The sequence below is a fragment of the Balaenoptera physalus genome (genome assembly GCF_965194825.1).
Source record: "Balaenoptera physalus genome assembly, chromosome: 7".
NCBI classification, from domain to species: Eukaryota; Metazoa; Chordata; class Mammalia; order Artiodactyla; family Balaenopteridae; genus Balaenoptera; species Balaenoptera physalus.
The window spans coordinates 35135346-35160807 of record NC_138886.1 but is presented as its reverse complement, the minus strand read 5'-3'; the positions used below and the strand labels follow the sequence as shown (position 1 = coordinate 35160807).

The window sequence follows — 25462 nt, the reverse complement described above, 5'->3', positions numbered from 1 at the left end:
TAACTGTGAGTGATCTTTCCTTTCTTCACTTTATTATATATGAAATTATTGTGTCTGTGAGTGGGAAATTGTATCTCTTCCTGGACTAGCTGTTCTGTTCCATTGATCTAACGGCCTGTTTTCACACACCTGTATTAAAACTATTTACATTTATTATCTATTAAACTAGACTTTTATTACCCTTCATTTTCCACTTTTTTACTTTTACCTACCTATTCTTCCATGTGAACTTTAGAATAATTTTATTGTATTATTAAAACAATTTTGCATAAGATTTACTGAATTCTCTTATGCTTAATCAGAAATAGTTTTATAGAGCAAGACTTAAAAAAAATAAAGAGCTTGATGAATTTGATGCCTTCTTCTTGGTGCTTGGTTTTATCCTCAGGGTTTAAAAAGATTTCTTTCCTTCAATTTATCTTGAATCTTAATACTAGTGAACACACATGCACATGTTTACGCACATGTGCACACACCCACATGTACACACAGGCATACATATTCACACATATGCACACACGCACACACACATGCATCATGGCATCATTGTATCAGAGCCCTGGCTATTGGTTTTGCACTCTTTACAAATTTACTTGTTCATTATAACCATAGTCTGTTTACTAATTATAGGGATGGTATCTTTGACCTTTATAATACTCCTAATGATGTAGAAAGACCATTTCAGGTACCAATTTTTTATTGCTTTTTGACCCATGGGCAAAAGCGGAAAGATTCGAACAGAACAGGTTAGAAGGCTCCTGTGCTGCATCTGCAGGGTTGCCATTGTCTCCTGAACCTCCTTTTTAAAGTAACAGTGGAATAATTTCTCCTCCTCTCAACTGTAGGCCTTTGCACTGTACTTACAATATGTACATTCAGTGGTCCCTTAGAAACTTTCACAGCCACAAGCATAGTCCTATGATTATGACTACATGATAAATTTCTTTCTGGTACAGGCTGCTACTTCTATTTCTTCTTTCTTTGAATAAACTTTAGATTAAAAAGCCAGCTTATACCAGACATTAGCTTTTAAAATCACTCAAGCTGAACATAATACAGTGTTTAACCATAGATTCAAAGTAGTTTCTCCACATCCTGCTGGAACTCAAAGGTGAATTCTTTGTTGTTACAAGATAGAGGCAAAATATATTTTCCAACGTATTAGAGAGCAGATAAAAAGCCAGAGAATATTTGAAACCTAATCTATCTCTATCTGTTATTTTTTCTTCTCAGCATTATTGATCAGCTCAGTATGAACTTATGACCCATAAAATACAGAATTAGTCTACACGAGGCTATTTTCATGATAAATTTTACATGTTTTTTCTAGTTCTACCTTAGGCTTGATCCAGTTATCTGACAGGAATTCTATTAGTGTCGCCAGGTCTTATGCTGTTCCAAAGTAAAATCACAGCAATGACCTCAGATTTATGATTTGAAACCATTACAGAGGCATCAGACATAGGTTTTTGGATTGTCGGCGCTTAGTTTGATATTTATAAGGTTCTTCGGAGGAGGAAATTTTGCTACAGAGATCATTTCCTTCAGTTCTCTGTCAAATATTGAACATTCTTTGTGAGGAGAGGCCACGGTTTGGTCCTGTTCTTAAGCAATCCCTTTCCAAACAAAAGCTGAAATGTGGCCTTTGGGGAAAATGTCAAAAAACAGACTTTGGGCCAAAGTTCCTGATACCATCCAGGGATTAGTCAACACAGCAGGGCTTCATTTGTCTACCATTGTTGAGGAGCACACCATTCCAAATGGAAAAGTCAGATAAATGAAGCCTACCCACTTGAAAAGCATCAAAATGGATTCTGTTCTAAACACGGTAAGGTCTGTGTTTTTCTTTTGGTCTCCAAACATTTATTAAGCCGTGCTCTATGCCTAGCATTGAGTTCAGCACATGGGGCAAGAAAGACACGGTTTTGCCATATGAGCTGTTGTCTAGAAAGGACAAGAGACTTCACACTGGTCATTTCAAATATGATGTGTGTTTCAAAAAGGGATGTACAGGTTCTGTGTACAGGTTCAGCAGAGGGAGAGGAATATTTCTGCCAAAATCAGAAGATCGAGTAGGAGCTGGGCAGATAGTGTATGGTTGGGTGTTTTGGGAAATTTCTAAAGAGTGTTATGTTAGGGGTTGGGCGGTATTCTAGGCAGAGGGAAGACCTTGTGTATTTGAGGAGCTCCAAGGATATTAGTTTGGCTGGAACAAAAATATCGAGAGAACAAATGGCTTCATTGTAGAGGCTTCAGTGGTAGGCAGGCACTGTATTAAGCCATATTAAGGATTTTGGATTAGGCCATTTAGTCAGGGCAGATATATGAGCAGGTTTGCATTTATAATATCAGTCTGGTTGCTGGATGGAGAATCATTCAGGTGAGACAAGAATGAAAAGTGGGGAGACCAGCTAGGAGACTGTTACAGAAATCTTCTTCAGGACAGGTAACAGGGTCCTGAAATAGAATGGTGGTCATGGAGACAGAGATAAGTGGACATCTTGGAGATCTTTTGTAGTACTGACGGATAGGATATTAGGGGTGAGAGCAGGGTAAAGTCAAAGATGACTCCCAGGAGTCTGGCTTGAGCAACTGAGCCTCGTCCTGATACCATTTACTGAGCTCTGGGACATGGAAAAGATGGGTCTTGATTAGGACGATTGTCATAAGGCTGAGCTATATTTCAAATTAAGCAAACAAAGGACAAATGACAAACATTGAACTCTGTCACTTACATTCAAATTGTCTGCTATTTATTAGTGGTTAAATATACATTTCCACCTTTGCTAATCATATTAGAGGTACTATTTTGCATCATGCTCTCTCTATATAGTATTTTGCTCATGTATTCACCTAATAAGCACAGATGCTTTCTGTGGGCAAAGTTCTTCACTCGGTACGGTGAGAAATACAGAGGTGGGTAAAAAGTGGTTCCTGCATTCCGAGAATTTACAGTCTATTCGGGGTGGTGATATATGGAATCAGTTATCACTGAAGTTGAGGTGCTGTGGGCCAGAAGAGCTCAGAGCTGACAGAACTTGTGTCTAGCTAGGAAATCAGAGAAGGCATTTGGAAGAGGCAGCATTTGAGCTGGGCTTTGATTGGCCTCACATTTTCCTGTGAGGTAGCTGCATGAACTGAGGCCCAGATGCAAAACTGGTGCAGCAGGTAAGATTAGGCTGGAGTGATGGCCTGGGAAGGAGAGTGGGTAGGGAATGTTGGCCAGGGCCTGAGACTTAAAGACAAAGGAACATGAGAGTAAAGTTGAGGAGTTTAACTTTTATCCTGTGGGTGATGGGGAGCTGTGGGGACAGAATAATTTGATCTCCCCCTTAAGAAGGGGGTTTGAACCACAGTTTAGAAGATGCTCTGGAAGGGTATTTTCTAAGCTGTGTTTCCATGTATGTCTAAGATTCACAGGCTTGTGGTACTTCATTGATGTAGAGTCTTGGGGCAATTCCTTACTGTGCTTGATTTATCTGTTCTCTGTTGAGTGGTTTCAAGTTTTTCCACTATTCTAAATAAAGCTATGGTAAATATTTTTGAATATTCAAGAGCTAGGGTCTTTTGAGTTCGTACTCTGTTCTAGGACTTTATGGCACAGGGAACACAGAGACGAATAAAAGTCACCCTTATCTTCTAGGAATTCATAGTCTAGTGCAAATAATATTTTATTTTGGGGGAGGGAAGTTATTACTTTGAGGAATGTCAGTCAAAATGGTAACAGAAGGTCAAAGAAAATGATCAAATTTTAAATTCATATTATAATTTCCCTGATTATTTTCCAGAGAGATTGAATAGCCAATTTATACAGTCAGCCTTAAATACCAGGGCCCACACATGTTGGGCTTTATTATTTTTATTCATATTTGGTGCTTTAGTAGACATGTAATAGTTCTCTGTAGTCCTTTCAGTTGTGCTTCTTCAATGACTAAGGTTGTACATTTTCTGTTATTTAGCAGCTTTATGTCTTCATGTGCAAGTTGTCAATTCACTTGCTTTGAGCATGTGAAATCTGGGTATTTACTGCATGTATTTATGCCCATTCTGCATATATTTTTATTGTAAGATTTTTCCCTCTAGGATTTTATTTTTTTAATTGATTTACTTATTTTCAACAGTTCTATTTAGATATAATTTACATGCCATGCAGTTCACCCACTTAAAATGTACAAGTCACTGGTTTTTAGTGTATTCACAAGGATGTACAGCTATCACCACAATGAATTTTAGAAGATTTTCATCACCCCAAAAAGAAACTCCATACGTATTAGTAGTCACTCTCCATTTCCTTTCAAAACCCTCCTTCCCCAGCCCTAGGCAATCACTAATCTACTTTCTGTCTCTATAGATTTACCTATTCTGGACATATCACATGAATGGAATCATACAATTTGTAGTCTTTTGTGGCTGACTTCCTTCACTTAGCATAATGTGTTCAAGGTTTATCCATGTTATAATATATATCAATATTTCATTCCTTTTTATTGCTGAATAATAGTCTACTATGGAATATTGTCTTTGTCATTTCATTAGTTGATGTACACTTGGGTTGTTTCCACTTTGGAGCTATTATGAATAATGTTGCTGTGACCATTTGCATGCAAGTTTTGTGTGGACATATGCTTTCAGTTTTCTTGGGTATATACCTAGGAGTGGAATTGCTGGGTCATATGGTACTCAATGTTTAGTCTTTTGAGGAACTGCAAGACTGTATGAGGGTTTCATTTTCTCCACCTTAGCCAACACTTGACCTATCTTTTTGATTATAGCCATCCTAGTGGGTGTAAAGTGTTATGTCACTGTGGTTTTGATTTGTATTACCATAATGGCTAATGATCTCTTCTTGTGCTCCTTGGCTGTTTGTATATTTTCTTTGGAGAAATGTCTATTCAAATTATTTGCCCAGTTTTTATTTGGGTTATTTATTTGTCTTTTTTGTTTAAGTGTATTATAAGAATTCTTTATGTACTCTAGATGCAAGGTCCTTATTAGATATATGATTTGCAAGTATTTTCTCCCATTTTGTGGGTTGTCTTTTCACTTTCTCAGTGGTGTCCTTTTTTTTTTTAATAAAATTATTTATTTATGGCTGTGTTGGGTCTTTGTTGCTGAGTGTGGGCTTTCTCTAGTTGTGGCGAGGGGGGGCTACTCTTCATTGCGGTGGCTTCTCTTGTTGTGGAGCACGGGCTCTAGGCATGCGGGCTTCAGTAGTTGTGGTACGCGGGCTCAGTAGTTGTGGCTCACGGGCTCTAGAGCACAGGGTCAGTAGTTGTGGCGCACGGGCTTAGTTGCTCCACGGCATGTGGGAATCTTCCCGGACCAGGGCTCGAACCCGTGTCCCCTGCATTGGCAGGCGGATTCTAAACCACTGCACCACCAGGGAAGTCCACAGTGATGTCCTTTTAAGCAGAAAAGTTTTTAATTTTGAAGAAGTTCAGTTTATCTATGTTTTCATTTGTTGCTTGTGCATATCTAATATGACACCAAGGTCACAAAGATTTATTCCTATATTTTCTCCTAAGAGTTGTATAGTTTTAGCTCTTGTATTTAGGTCTGTGATTCATTTTGAGTTAATTTTTGTGTACAAGATGAAGAAGTTATAAACTTTTATCACTTAACATTTCTCCTTGTGTCCTATTCTGTTATCTAATCTTTTATTTATTTGTATTTATGTATTAGCTATTGAAATTCACATTCAAACCATCCATCTTATATCTTATGCCTGTCTCTAATTTTCTAATCCTTAAAAATGTGCCTCCTCTCCGGAGGCTGGCATAAAGGGGCCATATTTAGTTCTAGCTTTTATAATTCTCTTTTGACCTTTTTGAAATATAATACTTTGTATGGTGTTTAGTACTGCAGTGTGGTGATTATGTCACCATGTTGAATTATTTCTGGCTAGCCACCTAATATTTTAAAAGATTTTCTAAAGTTTCTATTCCGTCTCATTGGTGAAGACCACGCCATGCAGTTTTGATCATCGCCTCTGTCTGATAGGAGCAGATTAAGACTGTGATCTATAGAAGAGAGGAAGATGGGTGTATGCACACACAAGTGTACCCACACATGAGTGTGTGCTTGCACATCTTGTTTACCCTCATTCTTGCAGCAGTATTTAGTGTTCAAGAGCCCAGGCTCCCAGGTCAAATAATCTAGGTTCAAGCACAACTCTTTTAAGGCTTCTAGGCTTCAAGTTTTCTCATATTTTGGAGACCCACTCTACATTAAAATGTACCCACATCTCACAACAAATATTTTATATAACTATATAAGATTTGACAAATTGACATAAAGTACCTTTTAAGGTATTTGCTCTAACATCTGTTAATACAATTTTGAAGTTAGAAATTTTCTTTTTGTATATGAGAGTCTCGTATATTTTTCATACATTGTCATAGGCTCTAGATCTGTGCTGTCCAATATGGTTGCCACTATCCAGAGATGGCTGTTAAGCCCTTAAAATGTGGCTAGTATGACTGAGAGATTAAATACTTAATTTTATTTGATTTTAATTAATTTAGATGTAAAGACTGATCATTCAGTTATTGGAAAATTTTAAGTATGTTCAGAAGGACTTGGGCCTGAAAATTTACTTTTTAACTGTAAATTTTATGAAATCTGAGAATTTCTGCTGAAAATATAGCATCCAAGTTGATATGCTTTGTAAGTATAAAATACATGCTGAATTTTGAAGACATAATATGAAAAAAAGGGTGCAGAATAGCTCATCAATAATTTTTTTATTGATTACATGTTGAAATGATAGTATTTTGGATATATAAGGTTAAATAAAAATATATTAAAAACCACTTGTTTCTTTTTCATTTCTTCCCCCCTTTTCAGGTGCCTATTAGAAAAGTTACATTTACAGATGTGACTTGCATTATACAGCTGTGCTGCAGTGCCTTTGAAGAAAGTAGCCCCAGTTTGAAACTCCCTCCCCAGCTATGTGACTTTAAGCAGGTTAAAGTCTCTCAAAGAAAGATTCAGTCTTCTTATCTATAAAATAGGGATAATAATCATACCTACCTCACAAGTGTGTTGTAAGGGTCAAATGAGCCATGAAAACAAGTTAGATCACTCCTTGGTACATAGTTAGTGCTCAATAAATGTTACAAATGATTATCGTTGTTGTTGTTACTGCTACTATTACTGTCATCAATTTATCAAGTTTTTTTTTTTTAATTTGGAAGGATTTTTAACCAGTATTCCATCAAATTTATATTTTCGTTCAGTACTTACTTTCATTTTTCAATATGTAATCTTCCCAACCAGGAATCCAGCCTCAGTTTTACTTGTGTCTTCCTTTATTGCATCAGCTTATTAAGAATGCCTAGCGCCTAATACACATTCAGCTACTCTGTTTTTAATGAATTGTTGGGTGCTTTTTGTGGCTGTGTTTTATGTGTTTATCCTGCAACTCCACTAAGCTTATTTTTCAAGCACTAGCAATTCTCTTTGTGAATTCATTTTCTAGGTGTAGATCATCAGCTGTTTGGAAAAAAGAAGGTATGCTTATTATTCCTCTTATCATTTTTCCTTCTCTGATAAGTATTCCAGGCATTTCTCCTGCCACATTAAATAGGAGTAGTGTCCAGGGTGTCCCTCCTGTTGCTTTTTCAAAGGACCACAGATGTTGATTTTTGCCTTTCAGTGCACTATATTATTTATTTTACTTAGAAAGGCCCTTTCAGAGCTTTAAAGTTTTCTTTTTTTTTTTAATCAGGAATAACTATGGGTTTTATTCAGTATAAATTATCAGAGATTTCTGTTTCTTCCCTCTTGTTAAGTCTGTCTTCTAACACTTCTCAGTATTACCCATATGCTCACCTAGGAGAAATCCTCTCCTTACTCCTAAGAGAGCTCCTTGATGGATAATGTGCATAATAAGGCTGGGACTTGTCACCGCATTTTGGTTCCACGAAGCAGTTTTTTAATATTTCCTGGTCCTTGTTGAAACTTGAGATTATTATAAATGACAGAGAGGTGATTTTCAGATAACCGAGGTCCTATTGCATTGGGCAGAGTTCCTGACAGTGTTTGGTAAATAGATGAGAATAAATGATAAACCTTAGCTGCAGAGCCCCGAGGGAGCTGTTACTCCTCCACATTTCTGTTGTTTATAATGACAGTAAATACCTTACCCCATCACTATTTGACCTTCTTCAGAAAGAACCACTGATTCTTAGAAGGAAAAAAATCATTTGCCACAGACAAATGAAAAATAGCTCATAAATTCGCTTTGTGGTATTGAGAGATAGAAAATACAACTTTCAACTTACCTGCTTTTAGATATATAGAGAACATACATGTTTTTAACAATTAATATAGAGGGAGTCTGCAGTATCTGAGATTTTATATTGGAATCCTCACAGTTACAAAGTTGAAGGGGAAGCAATGTTCATTATAAAGCAAAAAAGAAAAAAATCACCAAAGAAACAATTCACCTATAAAAATTAGTCATCATTAGACATCTAAACTGAGCAATTCCTTGTTCCTATTCACAGTCCATGTTTTTCCTCTTCTGTACCTCTGCTGAAGCAGTGCCCCCTGCCTGGAATGCCTGTCCATCCATCCATCCATTCATCCATCCATCCATGCACCCATCCATCCATCCATTCATCCATCCATCTATCCATCCACGCATCTATGCATCCATCCACTCAGCCGCAGTTACTGAATATCTTCTGTGTGCCAGGATTTGGGCTGTGTAGATATACCCTCGACATCTCTCAGATGCCACCTCTTCTAGGTAGCAAATGCTTCCCTGATTCCTTCTCCTCTAGCCCACAAAGTTAAAACTGCTCTACCTCTTCTCTGAGTACCCACAGCACTTCACGACCTCTCTTTCAGAGCACGGTGCTATGTCCTGCTGCCTTATCTACTGGCGTTTGTGTCGTCTCTCTCTCTCAAGAGGAGAGTTGGTGTCCACTCAGCTCTGCATCTTCCTCCTCCAGAATGCCTAGGGCTGACCTAGTTTGTGGCCACCAACTAGACTCCCCTGTCTTTTTGACACACTCCTTCTCTTCCAGGGCTAAAGATGCTGCAGCTGATGGACCCCCTGGGATCCCAACCCAGACCATCATCCCTGTGAAACACACAGTAAAAATAGACAAAGACGATCTCCTCCAGGACTATGGATTTCACATTTCTGAGACCCTTCCCCTCACAGTGGTGGCCGTCACAGCAGGTAGGGGCTGACTGGGAAACAAGAAAGGATTTTGGCTTCTTGGGGGGAAATAGCCCTTGTTCTCTTCCCATCTCTCTGTGCTATAACATAATGTAGAAAATGCTACCCCAGAAAGCTAGACAGGGCACATCTAATTTCGACCTAATTCTGTCTAGGGCTTTGCGCCTTCCTGTGGTGCTGGGAGGGAGGAGCTCCAAGTGCACTTGCTGATCTGCACCCCAGGTCCACTGGCCTCAGCCAGGGATTTGCCCACCCGTGGCCCCCGGCCAATCTCAGGGACAGTGACAGTACTGGGACCAGCAGGCCCTCCTCTCTGAACCCTGCATGCTCTGAGCTGGGGAGAGTTTCTGGGCAGACAGTAATAGAAATTACTGATTTGTTTTCACTTGAGTCTCTGTAAAATATAGGCTGTATCAGGGTGAAGATGAGCAGGCTGGGAATATGTAGTGTTTTTTGTCATACTTCAGCTATGTATTGATGTGAGATCTGGGACTAGTTAAAATCTATTAATCTGAATTTACACACACACACACACACACACACACACACCAGAGTTCTTTAGCAATGAATGTAGTAGATTCACTGGCCAGCTCTGTTGATTCAGGGAGTTTCTGCTAGTCTTCTTTCCCTGGACACTCTCCTAACATCCCTTGAAGGTGATGGATGGTAGGTATGTTATCCATGCTTTGTAAACAGGAAAACTGAAATCCACGTGAGCCCAAGTCTGGCCAGGGGTGGGGGTGAGCCGGTGCCCTGGGGACTGGATCAGGCTGCCATTCAGGTGAGCTGCTGTGACACATGGGGTCTGGGCCCTTCTGGCATGAACACCCATTACTTCTTTTCTCTTCAACAGGAGGCTCCGCTCATGGCAAGCTTCTCCCTGGTGATCAGATCCTCCAGATGAACAACGAGCCTGCTGAAGACCTTTCCTGTGAACGAGCGGTCGATATTCTGAGGTACTAAATTGTCTTCCGTCATCCACAGAATTATTATATATATTATTATATATATTGCACAGATTATTATAGAGCAAGGATGGGAGACAGAAAGGGCATAACTGATATCCCTGGGATTTAAGTAAAGTCCAGGCTCCTTTAAAGCAGCAATAACAGCCTTGTTTTAGAATTCCATCTCGGTTACTATCTGCCGTCTTTCACCTGCCTACAGAAGTGATGGGGAGGCACAGGGTGCTATATTTATCACCCCCCTGCAATGCCCAAAACACTGTGCTAGGTGCTGCGGGGAATGTAATTATGAATAATACATAGGCCCTACCCCTTAAGGATGTATAGGGTTGTTGTAACATATGCCAAAAATTAGACACTAAGTCTGCTTATTGTTCTTTAACCCTTTTAATATCTCTTCCTAAATGTTCTTGGTGCAGCCTGGTAGGCATATATGTAGTTCCATTGGTATGGCACCTACGAACTTCTACCTGGTGTCATGGTGATTTTTGTAAATGTCTCACTTTCTGCTTTGACCATGATCTCCTTAAGACCAGGCACACAGTGGTTGCTCAGTGGAATGAGTGAATGTGGTTGGCACTGACAGTTGGTGACCCTGGTTTTAAGACAGAGGAAGTGAGTGACAGGAGTGAGGAGGCCTGACAGATGTTCTATAGGCATGTGCAGCCTTTGTCTTTTAAAACTTTCACCCAACACTGTTTTAATGACTTTAATATAAATAAAGGGAAACGAGAAATAGAGTTAGAGGAAAGCCAGCTTGAAGATACTTCAAGTTTGTACTTTAGTCTGTGCCTTTTTGTGAGTGGTGGTTTTCATTTCTGAGGGCCTATCGTGTGCAGCACACACTGAATAACAGGCAACAATAACAAAGTCAGAGAAAGAGAAAATGAAAATGCAGGATGCAGTCTCCAACCTCAGGAAGTCCACAGTCTCGCTGCGGAGAGACATAAGATTTACAGAGAATCCATCATAGTGTAGAAAATAGAATCCTCTCAACCACGCCCAATATTGCTTCAAGATTGCCAGGGAATAAGGTGAGTGGGTGGGGCAGCCAGGAAAGGATTTGATTATTTCATTTTAAAAAATGAAATATGGTTATGGAAATCATGAAGTTTGCTTTCCCAATTGCCGGATGGTTTTCTCAAAGAATTTCTCAATTCCAGCAAATGAATTTTAGATTTTCACTGCTACTAATATCTCTGCCAGGCTAGATAGATCAAACTCTGACTAATAAACAAAAGTATTCACAATTTAAAACAGTAGACCAAAATTTGGATGTTTAGGTAACATTGAACCCTGATCTGTTCAATGGGCAAGAAACCCTGGGGGGCAAAGGGACTCCACTCCCCAGACACTTACAGGGTGGTAGTGCAGAGACAGCTCGTGTATACCCCGCTAAGGTTGAGGGCAGACAGTGCCTCAAGAGAAGCAGGGGAAAGGGGCTGTAAACGCTGGAGATTCCTCCAACTTGTGGGGAAGTTGTGGTTTGACAAAACAGAGAAGAGTACAGAAGTATTTCAGCTGGCCAAGTTCTACCTTTAATGCTGGGTAGAATTTGGGCCACAAAGATGGAGGTGAAGGATAATCCATGCAAAGCGATAAGGAGGAGTGACTGGCTGGGGAGTAGGGGACACTGAGCGGTTCAATTTGTCTGAGGCACTGGATACCTAGAGAAAAGTTCTGGGAAGTGAGGCCCAGATGATGGAGGGTCTTGGTGCTGACACAGCGAGTTCAGGGGTTATTCTCCTCCTGGAAGACTGAGCCACTGAAGACTCGTGAGTGGGGATGTGACCTGATGTATGCTTGCATCTGCACTCTCAGCTACGTGCCTTGTGTGGGAATCCTGGAACTGCTTACTTTTTTAGCTTAGTTCCCAGTGTCATTGCCATTTATAAAAGTAAAAAACCAAGCAAACAAAAAACCAACAAAATCTCTCTAATTCCTCCGATTATCTATCTGTGGGGCCAAACTGTCCTTTTGAGAGTACTTGGACGTTGGTTTGTTGTGAATTCTCTTGAAAAAGACCTGTTCTTATATAAAATGGAAAAGAGGCAATCCCCAGGCACTTAGAAACCTCAGGTTGAGTTTATCTGTTAGAGGAAGTAACACACTGGCAGCAGCTGGCCTAAACGTTCATATTGCAAGAAATCCAATGAAATTATTTTGCAAACTGCTTCTCTAGCAATGGCAGAGATAAAGGAAAATATGAATCGATTTTTCAGTTCTGTCCTCTAATGCAAAGTGGAAGTTTGGCACTTATCTGGTTGATTTGATCACTTTTGGAACCTAAGAGATTATATAACAAAACAAAAATGTCTAGTATTTGATTAAGTGATTGGGCCCGCCAACCTTGTGTGCCCAAACACCATAAACTTGTTGGCTTTTATCTGATCATGGTTATCCACATTCATTTATTTTATTTCATGAATGTTTAGCCAGTTTTCTGAAATAGCAACCTAAGTTATCTGTGTTATTGCTCTGTTTTCTCTTAAAATTTTTTTCTTTTTTTTTTTTTGGACATAAACCTAGCTAGTGGTCATAGCAACCAGATGAGTTTTCCATCATATAGACTAAATGAAAGATAAGTGGGGACTTCCCTGGTGGTGCAGTGGTTAAGAATCCGCCTGCCAACGCAGGGGACACAGGTTTGATCCCTGGTCAAGGAAGATCCTACATGCCGCGGAGCAACTAAGCCCCTGTGCCACAACCACTGAGCCCGCATGCCACAACCACTGAGCCCATGTGCCACAACTACTGAAGCCTGCACACCTAGAGCCTGTGCTCTGCAACAAGAGAAGCCACCGCAATGAGAAGCCCGCGCACCGCAACGAAGAGTAGCCCCCGCTCACCGCAACTAGAGAAAGCCCGCACGCAGCAACAAAGACCCAGTGCAGCCAAAAATAAAATAAAATTTAAAAAAAGAAAGAAAGATAAGTGACTTAATTTAGTGGCTGTAGGTATGGACTAGATGGTAGAGGCAAGTATCTGAAGATTTTCTTAAGGTAGCAGTGGCATCTGGGACAGCTTAAGTTCCTTCACAGATCACTGCTTTCTCAGTGTCCTTCTCAATTTTGCTGAGCCAAAGAAGCTGAGGCAAGAGAGGCTGCTTTGTAATTCTACCAGTCTTTTTTTTTTTTTTTTAATTTATTTATTTATTTATTTATTTATTTATTTATTTATGGCTGTGTTGGGTCTTCGTTTCTGTGCGAGGGCCTTCTCTAGTTGCGGCAAGTGGGGGCCACTCTTCATCGCGGTGCACGGGCCTCTCATTATCGCGGCCTCTCTTGTTGCGGAGCACAGGCTCCAGGCGCGCAGGCTCAGTAATTGTGGCTCATGGGCCTAGTTGCTCCGCGGCATGTGAGATCGTCCCAGACCAGGGCTCGAACCCGTGTCCTCTGCATTGGCAGGCAGATTCTCAACCACTGCGCCATCAGGGAAGCCCTCTACCAGTCTTTTTGACCCTAACACACACACACACATGCACACACACACGTGTATCACCCAGAATGATGACTTTTTTTACCTTTATTCTTTTTTTTCAGGGAAGCTGAAGATTCTCTTTCAATCACAGTTGTTCGCTGCACATCGGTATATCTCTTTTTATGTCTTGTGTGTTAGTTTCACCCTTCTTGGCCCCAACACCCTGTACCCCCAGCAGAATATCCCCCGTAGAATAAACAGCCTGTGTGCCAGTATTGTGGAGGACACAGATGTGGGTCCAGGCTTCAAGAACTCATGGTCCAGCTAAGGAGACAGACCTGTGATTATGCAGAGTGGGATGACAAGGGTACCAAACTAGGAGTTTCAAGACAGGTCTGAGTGATATCACTGTGAAGCAGTCATTTAGTTTCAGTTTTGACTTTCGTAAAACAGAGATGAGGACAATAACTGCCTTGTCTATCTAATGGGCTGTTCTGAGGACCCAACAATGTGTTGAATGTGAACGTGTTTTATCGGCCGCAAGGCAAGGTGTGGCACGGATGATGCACAGAAAGGCACCAGCCATCCTAAACCACTGTAGGCCTAGGAGTCCTTTATATATGATACAGAGGAAAGTATATAATCAGATTGTAAGAGAAAACTACCAAGGAGGAAAAGTTGACAGAAAATTCTCATTCTGAGAGACTTTAGTACATACCTCTTAGCCTTGGCCACAAATAGACAAGAAAATAAATAGGGGCATAGAGAATTTTAAAAATGCATTTAATAATCTAATCCAACTGACCACATACCAGACCACCAAAAAAAACTAAATTCCCCAAAGAAACAATTGTATAAGTCTCTTTTCCAGAATATAATAAAACACAAATTGATAGCTATCAAAAACTTAATTAAAACCACCCAGTCATTTGGAATAAAAATGCAATCTCCTAAGTAAAGACAGAATCAAATGGAAAAGCAAAAATTACCATTATAGACTAGGTAGAAAATAATTAAAATTTAGAACTCTACTTCTTAGAACTTATTATATACAGTTGAAGCTATACTCAGAGAAAAATTCATAACCTTAAAAGTGATTTTATTATTTAACAAGAAAACAGGTTAAGTAAATATTCAGTGCAAGAAGTAGGAAGAGGGCTTCCCTGGTGGTGCAGTGGTTAAGAATCCGCCTGCCAATGCAGTGGTCACCGGTTCGAGCCCTGGTCCGGGAAGATCCCACATGCCGCGGAGCGACTAAGCCCGTGTGCCACAGCTACTGAGCCTGTGCTCTAGAGCCCGTAAGTAACAACTACTGAGCCCGTGAGCCACAACTACTGAAGCCCATGCGCCTAGAGCCCTGTGCTCTGCAACAAGAGAAGCCACCGCAATGAGAAGACCGTGCACCGCAATGAAGAGTAGCCCCCACTCGCCGCAACTAGAGAAAGCCCACGCACAGCAACAGAGACCCAACGCAGCCAAAAATAAATAAATAAAATAAATAAATTTATTAAAAAAAAAAAAGAAGTAGGAAGAAAAGACTAATAAAACAAGCATAAAGCAGATTAAAGACAATGATAAAAATTTAAATCTAAATGATGCTTTGGAAAACAGAAAAAATTGGAAAGTTGATAAATAAATCCAAGGGCTAGTTCTTTACAGGAAAAAATTAAAAAATAGGAGAACTTTAGGGAAAAGAAATATGTGGGCCTTACATGAAGGAAACTAGAATAATACTGAAGGAAGTAAAATTTTTCTTTAATATAAAAGGAGTTACATATTATGTTCCTTGATGGGAAGACTACTGATATGTCGGATTTTCTCATGTTAATGTATATGCTTAAGGAAAATTCAGACTCCCTGTGGGACTTTTATTTGGATTTTGACAAAGTATATCAAGGTGAGACTTATCAAGAAAATCTTTTTTAAAAGGAATAATGAGAATGGCCTTGAAATACTAGATTTTAAAACTAATAAAGCTGCAGTAATTAAAATAGTGTGATATTGATGAAATGTTGGCTATATCAATCTAATCAAATAGAAAGTCCGAGAATAGATACCAGTATAAGAATTTAGTATATGATAAATATGGCATCCCAAATCAGTGGGAGAAAACATGATTATTCAAGAAATTGTACTGGGACATATCTCACACCATTTGATGTTAAAGACTTAAATATAAAAAACAAACCATAAAAATGTCAACAGTATGGATGGGTGTCTATCCAGTCGTAAGTTGCAGAAAGAATTCCTAAGCATTTAGGGAGTGGGAGAAGGTACAGTGGAACAAACAGCTATTTGATTATGTGGAAAAAATTAACTTTCTGTGGTCCAAAAACTTCATAACACTAAAAAGCAAAGAAATTGTTGCCTCCTCTCCTTATTTGAAGTGTTATTTTTTGTTTGTTTGTTTCTTAGAAGTAGAACAGGAAAAAAACCCCACCTAAATAGGACTAGGATGTTTGCCATAAATATGACAGACCAAGTGTTTTATGCACAGATAAATGGAGATTCTTCTATTCTAAATAGAAGAATTTATCTATGAAATAATGTGAAACCAATACGTAAAAAAACAGTATACTGAAAGCTAATCGCTATAAATGATCATGCAGGTGTTGAGAGATTGTTTTCATTTAGCTGATTATCATCTCAGTGGAGAACATCTTAATCTTAATTAGGTAGTTCTTTTCCTACTCTATTTCCAAGAAATGATAGCAAAAGCTAGCACTTGTTAAGTAAGGAGAGAGGGAAACAGCATATAGCTGCCTCCTTTTAAAAAATAAAAAGTATAGGGAGAGGAAAATTAACATGTTCCAGTACCATTCCTAAGATTCCTATGAGGTTCCCAAGAAAAGAGGAGTATGAATACTGTACTTTGGAGGTCCTGCAGGGAAAGCTGATATTAGCCCAGGTGATGGCCCCTGCGCCCCTGAGAAACGCCCTGAATATTGTCTAGCCTACTCGGGCCTCTCACCAGAAGTTATATGATTGTAAGACAAATGATCATACATATTTTACTTCAGCAAGAATGCTCATCTTTGTCCGAGTGGATTCTTAGAGTCCTCAAATGATTTGAAATTGATTAGGAATTATAAAATCCTAAGTTGGAATATTAATTACTGCTTCTCTAGGACATAGAATTTTATGATTAAAATATGTTTTGGTTTAATTGTATAGATCTGTATTTCTATTAATTATTTATAATACATTATTTATTATAATATTAATACTAATATTTAATGTCTTATTTAATTTGTGCCAAAAGAAGATCCTACAAGGTAGATATATTGGTTATCCCCCTTTTACAGATGAGGACACTGTAGCCTCACAGGCACGTGGTCTCACATGCAGAAATCAGTAGAGCTGGGCTTTTTTCAGGTAGTTAGACTCCAGAACCCATGCTCGTTAGCATGATGCTGTTTCTGCCTCCTGGTCCAGTTCCCATATTGTGCAGAAGAGAAGACTGAAGGCCAAAGAAAGGAGTGTGTACACACACACACACACACACACACACACACATACACACAACTGGTTTTCTTCCATAACAATTTGTGTTTGAGGTAGTTCTCAGAACTGTTAAGTATCTGAAGTTGGGTTGGAATTCAGGTCTCTTTGCTCACAGGCCAGTTCTCTTTGTCTTCATCATACCACAGCCTTTGGCCACTGTATTGAATCTTGAGCTGTTCTCAGACGCATAAGAACATTGGGTTGAGATCCCTAAATTTTATGAAAAGAGATCTTTAATGGGATGTCGTCCTTCTCTGTGGGTTTTAATTGAATTCTCAACAGCTGTCAAGCTTTTGCTTTTGTTTTTAAGAAATGAGAAGATGTATATGGCTTTTATGAAAGTCCCACATTTTTCTAAAGTGTGTCGTGTTAATGTTTTGCAGGGAGTCCCCAAGTCCTCCTTCCTAACGGAGGAGAAGCGAGCCAGGCTGAAGACTAACCCCGTGAAGGTGCACTTTGCAGAGGAAGTGCTCGTCAGCGGACACAGCCAGGTGCGTCACTGGTCAGGGGGTTGAAATGACTCTTCATGAAGTGGGTGAGCTGCCTCCTGGCATGTATCTCCTGAAGACTCTGGAATCTGCAGCACGGAGGGGATGCAGAGGGAGTGCAGCGGGCTTGCTGGAGGCTCTGTGCCCCCTTAGTGAGGCACCTGCAAACGGTGGACAGGGAGAGACGCACTGGGTGTGGCTCTGTCATTCTGTGACTCCATTTTTCTGCCCTTGAAATTTCAACAGATTCCGATTGTTCATTTCTCATTCTAAATCTTCAAACTTAGTATTTCCTCTGAAGGTGATATATTGATAGTAGTGATGGTGGCCGGGTTGGGGGGGGGCTTTGGATTTTTTAAAGAGTTCATCATCTGTTGAACCTCTATTGCGTGAATTTTGGGTACATAATCCTTAGTCATCACCATATCCTGCATGGGAGGTATTTTAACAAAAGAGGAAGCAGAGGCTTAGAGAGGTTAAGAGAATTAACCTCTGAGATCCCATAGCTAGAAATACAGGAGCACAGGTCTGTGTGACTTCAGTTCTTCTGTTTTCCACTGTGATATGCTGTCTAGTTCTTTTTGATATGGGAATACCCAGGATTGGTGTGGTTGGATATGAGGGTTCAGAAGACAAGTTTGTAAAGGGAAAATATTGGCTAGAGTTTGATGTTTTCAATGTGGACTGTTAAAGACTCATATATTCATAATTTAAATATTTTCCACCCGATGGTCTGTAACTATTACCATTCTGAATTCAGTGATCAATAATAGATTTTGAAACTTTCAAATCAGAGCTTGTCCTTATCTGATTTTCTTAGCATAGAGACCAGTGAATGGGGAGTCAGGGCCATTCTAACACAGGATTCAGGTGATCTGGTTCACATCTGGAGAGCCCTTATTTTCTTCTTGTCCTGTTGCTTAACAGACTCCACCTTCCGTTAGACCTCAGAGTAAAAGGTGGATTTGTTCAGGAAGGTCTAGTGGGAGGCCTAGTGTATTAATCAGAAAAGACCTGAGATCCTGTCAGTCTGAAGTATTTGAGTCTCTGTGTGTCCATGTTTGTGAAGATGGATCAAACCTCTTCAGCAAATTAAATTTTGATTCAACGTGTGTTTTTAAGAGTAGTACATAGTAAAGAGAAGTAGAAGCTAGAACCAACTAACAGAACAGGTAGAGAATAAGGGTTCTGCAGATGTGAACCAGATCCCCTGGGGGGACTTGCAGCTCAGGGTACCGAGTCTCTGTATCAGCCACGTGAGGCAGAGACAGCCAAACCAGCGAGAGTTCATCATTGTGACCTACTTTTTCATCCTCTCAAGTATTTAAAAGATGATAAAATCAGTTGCTAAACTTTCTCCCTTGAAACATACTAAGGCCCTAGAAGAATCTGAAATAGGAAAACAACATTTGGGGGTTTGGGGGTTTTTTATTATTGAGGTATAGTTGATACACAATATAAGTTTCAAGTTTCAACATTGTGATTCACAATCTTTAAAGGTTATATACCCCATTTATAGTTATTATAAAATTTGGGCTATATTCCCTGTGCTGTTCAATATATCTTTGTAGCTTATTCATTTTATACACAGTAGTTGGTACCTCTTAATTCCCTACCCCTACCTTGCCCCTCCACCCACTCCCTAGTGGTAACCTCTAGTTTATTCTCTATATCTGTGAGTCTGTTTCTTTTTTGTTATTTTCACTAGTTTGTTTTACTTTTTAGATTCCACATATAAGTGATATCATACAGTATTATCTTTCTCTGTCTGACTTAAGGAAACCAACACTTCAAATATGCTTAACTTTGCTAACTGTTAAATAAATGCAAAGGAAAATATTAAGAACTGCTACTTTATACTTAGTAAATGAGCACAAATAAAGAAAAATGTAAGCCCTGATGCCAAGAAAGTAGCTACACTCATGTACTAATTGATGGCTTTGTAAATTGATTTAATCTCTGGGAGTAGAAGAAAACAAAACTTAATGAACGCCATAAAAGTGGGCCAAGGATCACATTCTCATTAATTTAAGTCTATAAAATAATTTAAATGCAAAAATCCATGTAGTTAAAGATATCTGTTTTACTGATAGATAAATTGCAAAAAATTTGAAAAAATGTTAAATGTCTAGGGCAGAGGAATGGTTACAGAAATTCTGATATTTCAGCTCAACAGACTATTTATAAGTCCATTAAAATTATAAACATTAAACGCACATGAAGAAGTGTATATGTGTTGAGTAAAAATGTACATAGAATCGTGCATGTTCTATTAGTGCGGCTCTCTAAAAGCTATTTACAGGTATAGATAAAAATTGGAAGAAGCCTTAGAGAAAAGCCTTAGTTATGTGATGATGTTATGGATGTATTTTTTGGTAAATCACAAATAATAAAGTATCAAGGAAAGCATGTCATACTTGGGAATTCCAAAGATTAAGATTTCTAAATACCCTAAACCAGAGTAGTGAGATGACAGCATGAGCGGTGTGAAATCCCTCATCCCTGACTGAGTGTGAAATGGCACTGGGATATGACCATATTCCTTTTTCTTCCATAAAAGTACTGTGGTTTAAAAAAAAAAAGTTATGTAGAGTGATGAATGTGAGTCTTGCTTAAACGATACAAGTGACCTTATATTTAGAAGATACAAAATTCTCATCTGAAAAAGGCTGTCAGGTTTTTGAAAAAAGATGGTAAGCTTCTAACCCAGGTGGGCTTTGTACCCAAACTCTTTGCAGAGATTAGAGTTGGGGGCAGTTGATCGCATAAATCCGGAGTGATGGTTGGGATGAGTAGAGGCGGAGAGCAGCCCTCTGCCCTTTGGTGTTGCTTTACTGTAGGGAATGAAGCAGTAAAATGTTGAGGGGGCTCTGAGGGAGCTTCCTACCCCCATTTCACCCAACCCCACAAGGCACAGTGCAAGAATCTCAGAAAGGCCCATCTGGGACGATGTGCCTGCTTGTCACCTGACTTGCCAAATTGCATCCCATAAGGGAGGCAGCCAGCAGTGAAGTGTCAGCTGATGGCCGCGTGACATCGTACAGGCTCGCACAGTGCTGTCAGTATGCTCGTGGCAGGGCTCACTCTTCACCGTCTTCCAGTTCTAGTGGCTATCCCTGGAACAAAGCACGCCTGTATCTGTGTGGCATAGACCTCATCCATTGGAGAAATCTCCAAATGTCAAGAATCAATCTACAATGTGGTGAGGAGGTTGGGGAGAATCCTGCTGTCCGCACCAGGCAGGGCCAGGGAAGCTGAGGATCTGTCACACCCAGGGACAGGAAGGGACAGTTTCAACACTACTCTTGTGTTTTCCAGGGTAATTCTCTGCTGTGTATGCCCAACGTGCTCAAGGTGTACTTGGAGAATGGACAGACCAAAGCTTTCAAGTTTGAGGCACACACGACTGTGAAGGTATTCGGAATAAACTTGAATCTCTTTCCCAGTGAGAATTTGCTGGCAGGACCCCAGGGGCATCTTGCCAGGCAGCTACCTTGGTGATCTCACAACCACCATGGTCTGAGCACCTGCAGTAAGCCAAGCACTGTGTTATCTCATTTAGTTGCACAAACACCCAGCAAGCTGGTATTTTAATCACCATCTTGCAGGGGAGGAAATCAGGGCTCAGAGAGATGAAGTACCCAATACAACTCAAAAGCGGTCACCCTTAACCACTGGGCTTCCCTGCCTCTTGTATGGGACTCCACCTGCTACCCAAAAGACTAGAGTCGCTAAAATCCCAGGCAAGGTGTGCGGGCAGGTCCAGGCCCCTGTGAATTCTGTTCTGGATGGAAGTCAGTTTGACTTACATTTAACAAGTTCCCCCAAAGGAGATACTCTGAGGCAGGTGGTACAGAATGAGGTAGAAAGTGGTCTCTGTTTCCCAGGAGCTTGCAGTCTAGTTGAGGGAAGATGGACATTCTTGGAGCTCCCAGTAGTCCAGGGCAGGACGAAGTAAGGGCTGTAAAGAGAGGGACAAGGAAGTGCTCAGCACGCAAGGGAAAGAGCACCATCTTTCCTTCTGACCATGTTCTGTCCTGTCAGGACGTCAGAGAAGGCTTTGCAAGAAGCTGGACCTGAGCTGAGCTTTGAAGGGTTTCTCAGACTTCAACAAGCACAGGTGGGGACGGGGTTTTTGAGGGGTTAGAGGATGCACATCAATCTGAAGAAGTCCCATGAACTAAGGCGGAGAGCCAGTAAGACCGACATTGCCGAGGAAGTAGTAAACCATCCCACAGGGCTGGAACACAGGCCATTTTCTCATGGGAGGAGTGGGAGACAGCACAGGCTGGCTGGGGACGGCCTCAAATGGCAGGCAATGGAGTTTGGATTTTATCCATAGACAATAAGGGATGGCACTATAGTTTCTGAACAAGGAAGCAAATAGTGTTAGAGGGAGGCACCAGGGAAGAAGCAAACAAAGGAGTTGTTCAAACATTAAAAACCGTGTAAGAGTCAACACTGAGCCCAGCTCTTCTGATACTGGGGGAAGAGCAGGTTCAGGTGGGCATGTGCAGCTATAGGTACCGGACAGTAGCCAAGATAGACACACACACACACACACACACACACATATGCACATGCACCTGAGTGCACACGTGTATACTCAATGCACGCACACACACCAGTGTTCCCTGGCACCTCCCTTAGGCAGTTCCTAGGGCTGCCCCAAATGCCCTATCCCATTCTTATCTTGGTGTGACTGAGGAGAAGCTGGAGAAAACCTGTCTGACCCTGGGAAGTTCAAACCCAAAGGAGAGTTTGGATTTGTTCAGTGTTCACTACATGTCTGGCACTTCCCCGGGTACTTCCTCGTGCACTATCTCACTTAATGCCCCCAGTAACCTTGTAAAGTGACAATTATTAACCTACTTTTCAGATGAGAACACTGGCCCAAGAGATCCCAAACTTGTCAAGGTCAGCTAGCTTCTAGCCGGCTTCCAACTTGGTCTGTTGTCTCTGAACCCTGCACTGGAGGTGGCCACGCTGCCATTCTGCATGAAAGTTGTGCAAATGCGTTAGACAAGGTGTCTACTTCTGTCATCTTTGAGCAAAGTGCATTGGAATGGAGGGGATGATTTATTTAAAGTGAGTCCCCCTTTGGTGGCCAAAAAGACTTTGAGATGATTTACACACACCGCAGGGGAATTAAAGCCAAGATGACAGATGGAGTTGGAGAAATGGGCAAGGAGTTAGCTGGTATAATACTGGTTAATTTTACTTATCTGTAGTAGCCAAATTTTTAAAAAGCAAGTCTTTTAGCTCTTTATGACAGAGAAAGAGGGGGGGATATAAACAAGTCCCCAAATGGGTAAAAAAGGGAAAAACCACTGTCAGTTCATCAGTGACTTCTCTTCCCCACTCCCTTATCAAGAGAAGCAAATTTCTTACATTAGAAAACCTCTTTCTCTAAATCAAGGAAAATAACATGTCATTTGACCCAGTGAACATTTAGTGACTCTTTTGTGTGTGCCGGCAAAGCTGTTGGTGATACAGAAATAAGTTATCCCGGGTCACTCCCTTAGGGAGCCTAGAGTCTTGGAATGGGGCTGGGGTGAGGAGATGAGACCTGGGGTTATTTCACAAGGAGACTGTGGTGGGTACAGTGTGCTCAGAACCAGGAAATCGGGATGTGAAAATGGTGTGGAGGAAGAGAGAGCTTCCAACTGGGTGGCAAGGAAAGGTCCGCAGGATGTGATGGCCTGTGAGGCCGACTTGGAAAGATGGACAGGAATGGGTCAGAAGTGGTAGATGAAGACAGCTTCCCGGGCATGTGGAATGACACCAACAAAGATCCAGTGATGGGAAAGTTTGGCAAGTATATGGGGCTTGCAAGCAGGGTGCACTGGAAAAAGCAGCAGAAGATAAAGTGGGAGAAGTGGGCTGGCACCTGATACTTGAGAGCTTTGAATATTAAGCTAAGGAGTTTGGATTTGGGTTAGTGGGCCATGGGGACCACTGAATATTCTTGAGCCAGGGAGAGCATGAGAAGTACAAGGCTTAGACAAGTTTCTCTAGATCAGGGGTCAGCAAACTTGTTCTGTAAAGAGGCAGATAATGAATATTCTAGGTTTTGCAGGCCATGGGGCTTCTGTCTTGGTTACTCAACTCTGCCATTGTAGAGAATGGGCATGGCTGTGTTCCCATATAACTTTAATTACAAAAACAGACAGTGGACCAGATTTGGCCCACAGGTGATGGTTTGCCAACCCCTGCCCTAGATGCAAGGTGGAGGTCAGATGGGTAGCAGGGTGGAGTCCTTAGGGCACCACTCAGCAAAGCCAGGAGAAATGTGTGAACTCAAGCCAAATGGAGAATGGAGAGAGGGGACAGAGTCAAGTGAGGGGCTCTCCATCATGGCCAGCTCACAGTAGGCATTGAATTAATGTTGTTGAGTTACAGAAGCAGATAGACCCTTCAGGACTTAGTCACTGGTCAGTTATGGAGGGCGATGGAGCAAGTGGGAAGAGGATTCAGAATTGGGAGCTGTGAGGAGCAGGTAGCACCTGATGGTGTGGCACTTACTAAATCTGAGATTCTGGCAGGACCTCTATGATGAGTCTATGATGATTGTTTATTCACTGAGTGAAAGTTTATTGAGCATCACTGAGTGCCAAGCTTTGGGGATATAATGGAGCACAAGACAAGCAAGGTTCACATTCTGGGGAAGGTTAGCATCTAGCGGGGTAAATGACAATAAGCAAGAAAACAAATATCAGCAGCTAGCGTGTATTGAACACTTGCCATGTGCCAGGTGCGATTCTAAATGCCATATATGGGGAAATTAATTTACTGCACACAACCCCTGAGAGAGGTGTGAATATTATGACCATCTTAGAGATGAAAACATTGAGGCATAGAGAGAGTAAGCACTTTATCCAGGGACACACAGCTAGTGAGGGGAAGTCTAGGTCTAGAGCCCATTCACTTAACTTTACTGTACTGTCTTATCTGTTACTAGAGAACAGAGCTGTCGTTGAAGAAAATCATATCCAGTAGTGATGAAGGAAATCAACAGGACCCGGGACAGAGAATAACAGGGACAATCACATTTAGACACAGCGACCAGAGAAGTTTTCTCTGAAGAGAAAGAAACAGCCTTGTGAAGAGTGTGGGAGGAGTGTGCCAGACAGAGGGAACAGCATTGTGAATGCCCTGAGGCAGCAAAGACAAGGGGCCACTGTAGTGAACGAGGAAAACGTGGCATGGCAACTCTGGTGGCACAGTATTAATTATCATGTCATCCCATCAGCCCCTCTGAATAGGCATCCTTATCCTCCATTTCATAGGAAGAAACAGGTTCAGAAGCATCAGGTTGATTTCTCATAGTTGCATAGAGAGTAGGTGGTGTGATTCTGTCTGGTAAGCAGTTGATGATGCAGACTCCAGAGAGAGGATGAATCTGGAGACCTTGAAGAGAGGCATAAGGCCCCAAAGGATAGCTTCATCCTTTGGAGTAAAGCAAGAGAGGGTGGCCGTATGGGTGGTGCTGGAGCCTTGAGGGAAGGGGAGCGGTGGGTGTAGGACCTTGAGGGGCAATGAGAAGTCCCACATGTGGCCCGTCAAGATTTGGCTGCCTGCGCTGGCAGTGGACCCAGTCAGTATAGGCCTTTCTCTCCCCGGCTGCACCGAGGAGCAGAGGAAAGTGAAGGGAGTCCTCCCTGCTCTGTGCCTGAACGTGAGGGCTGGCCTGTTCCTCGGTGACCCTTATGCCTCTGTGCCTGCAGGACATCATCCTCACGGTGAAGGAGAAGCTGTCGATCCGAAGTATGGAGTACTTTGCGCTGGCCCTGGAGGAGCAGTACAACATCTCACGGCTGCACCTGCTGCACGAGGAGGAGCTCATCCAGCAGGTACCACCTGCTCCTGCTCCTGGTGAGGAGATCTGGGCT

General features: G+C 41.2%; 1 protein-coding gene across 1 annotated transcript in view; it reads left to right on the top strand.

Moving 5' to 3' along the window:
• Positions 1 to 25462, top strand: part of FRMPD1 (FERM and PDZ domain containing 1) — an 84911-nt gene that overhangs the window by 43256 nt on the left and 16193 nt on the right. Inside the window, exons 2-7 of the mRNA XM_082469525.1 lie at positions 9036 to 9193; positions 10047 to 10149; positions 13701 to 13746; positions 17466 to 17573; positions 20889 to 20984; positions 25298 to 25423. Of these exons, the coding sequence (XP_082325651.1) occupies positions 9036 to 9193; positions 10047 to 10149; positions 13701 to 13746; positions 17466 to 17573; positions 20889 to 20984; positions 25298 to 25423 (637 nt within the window). The remainder of the gene's footprint in view (positions 1 to 9035; positions 9194 to 10046; positions 10150 to 13700; positions 13747 to 17465; positions 17574 to 20888; positions 20985 to 25297; positions 25424 to 25462) is intronic.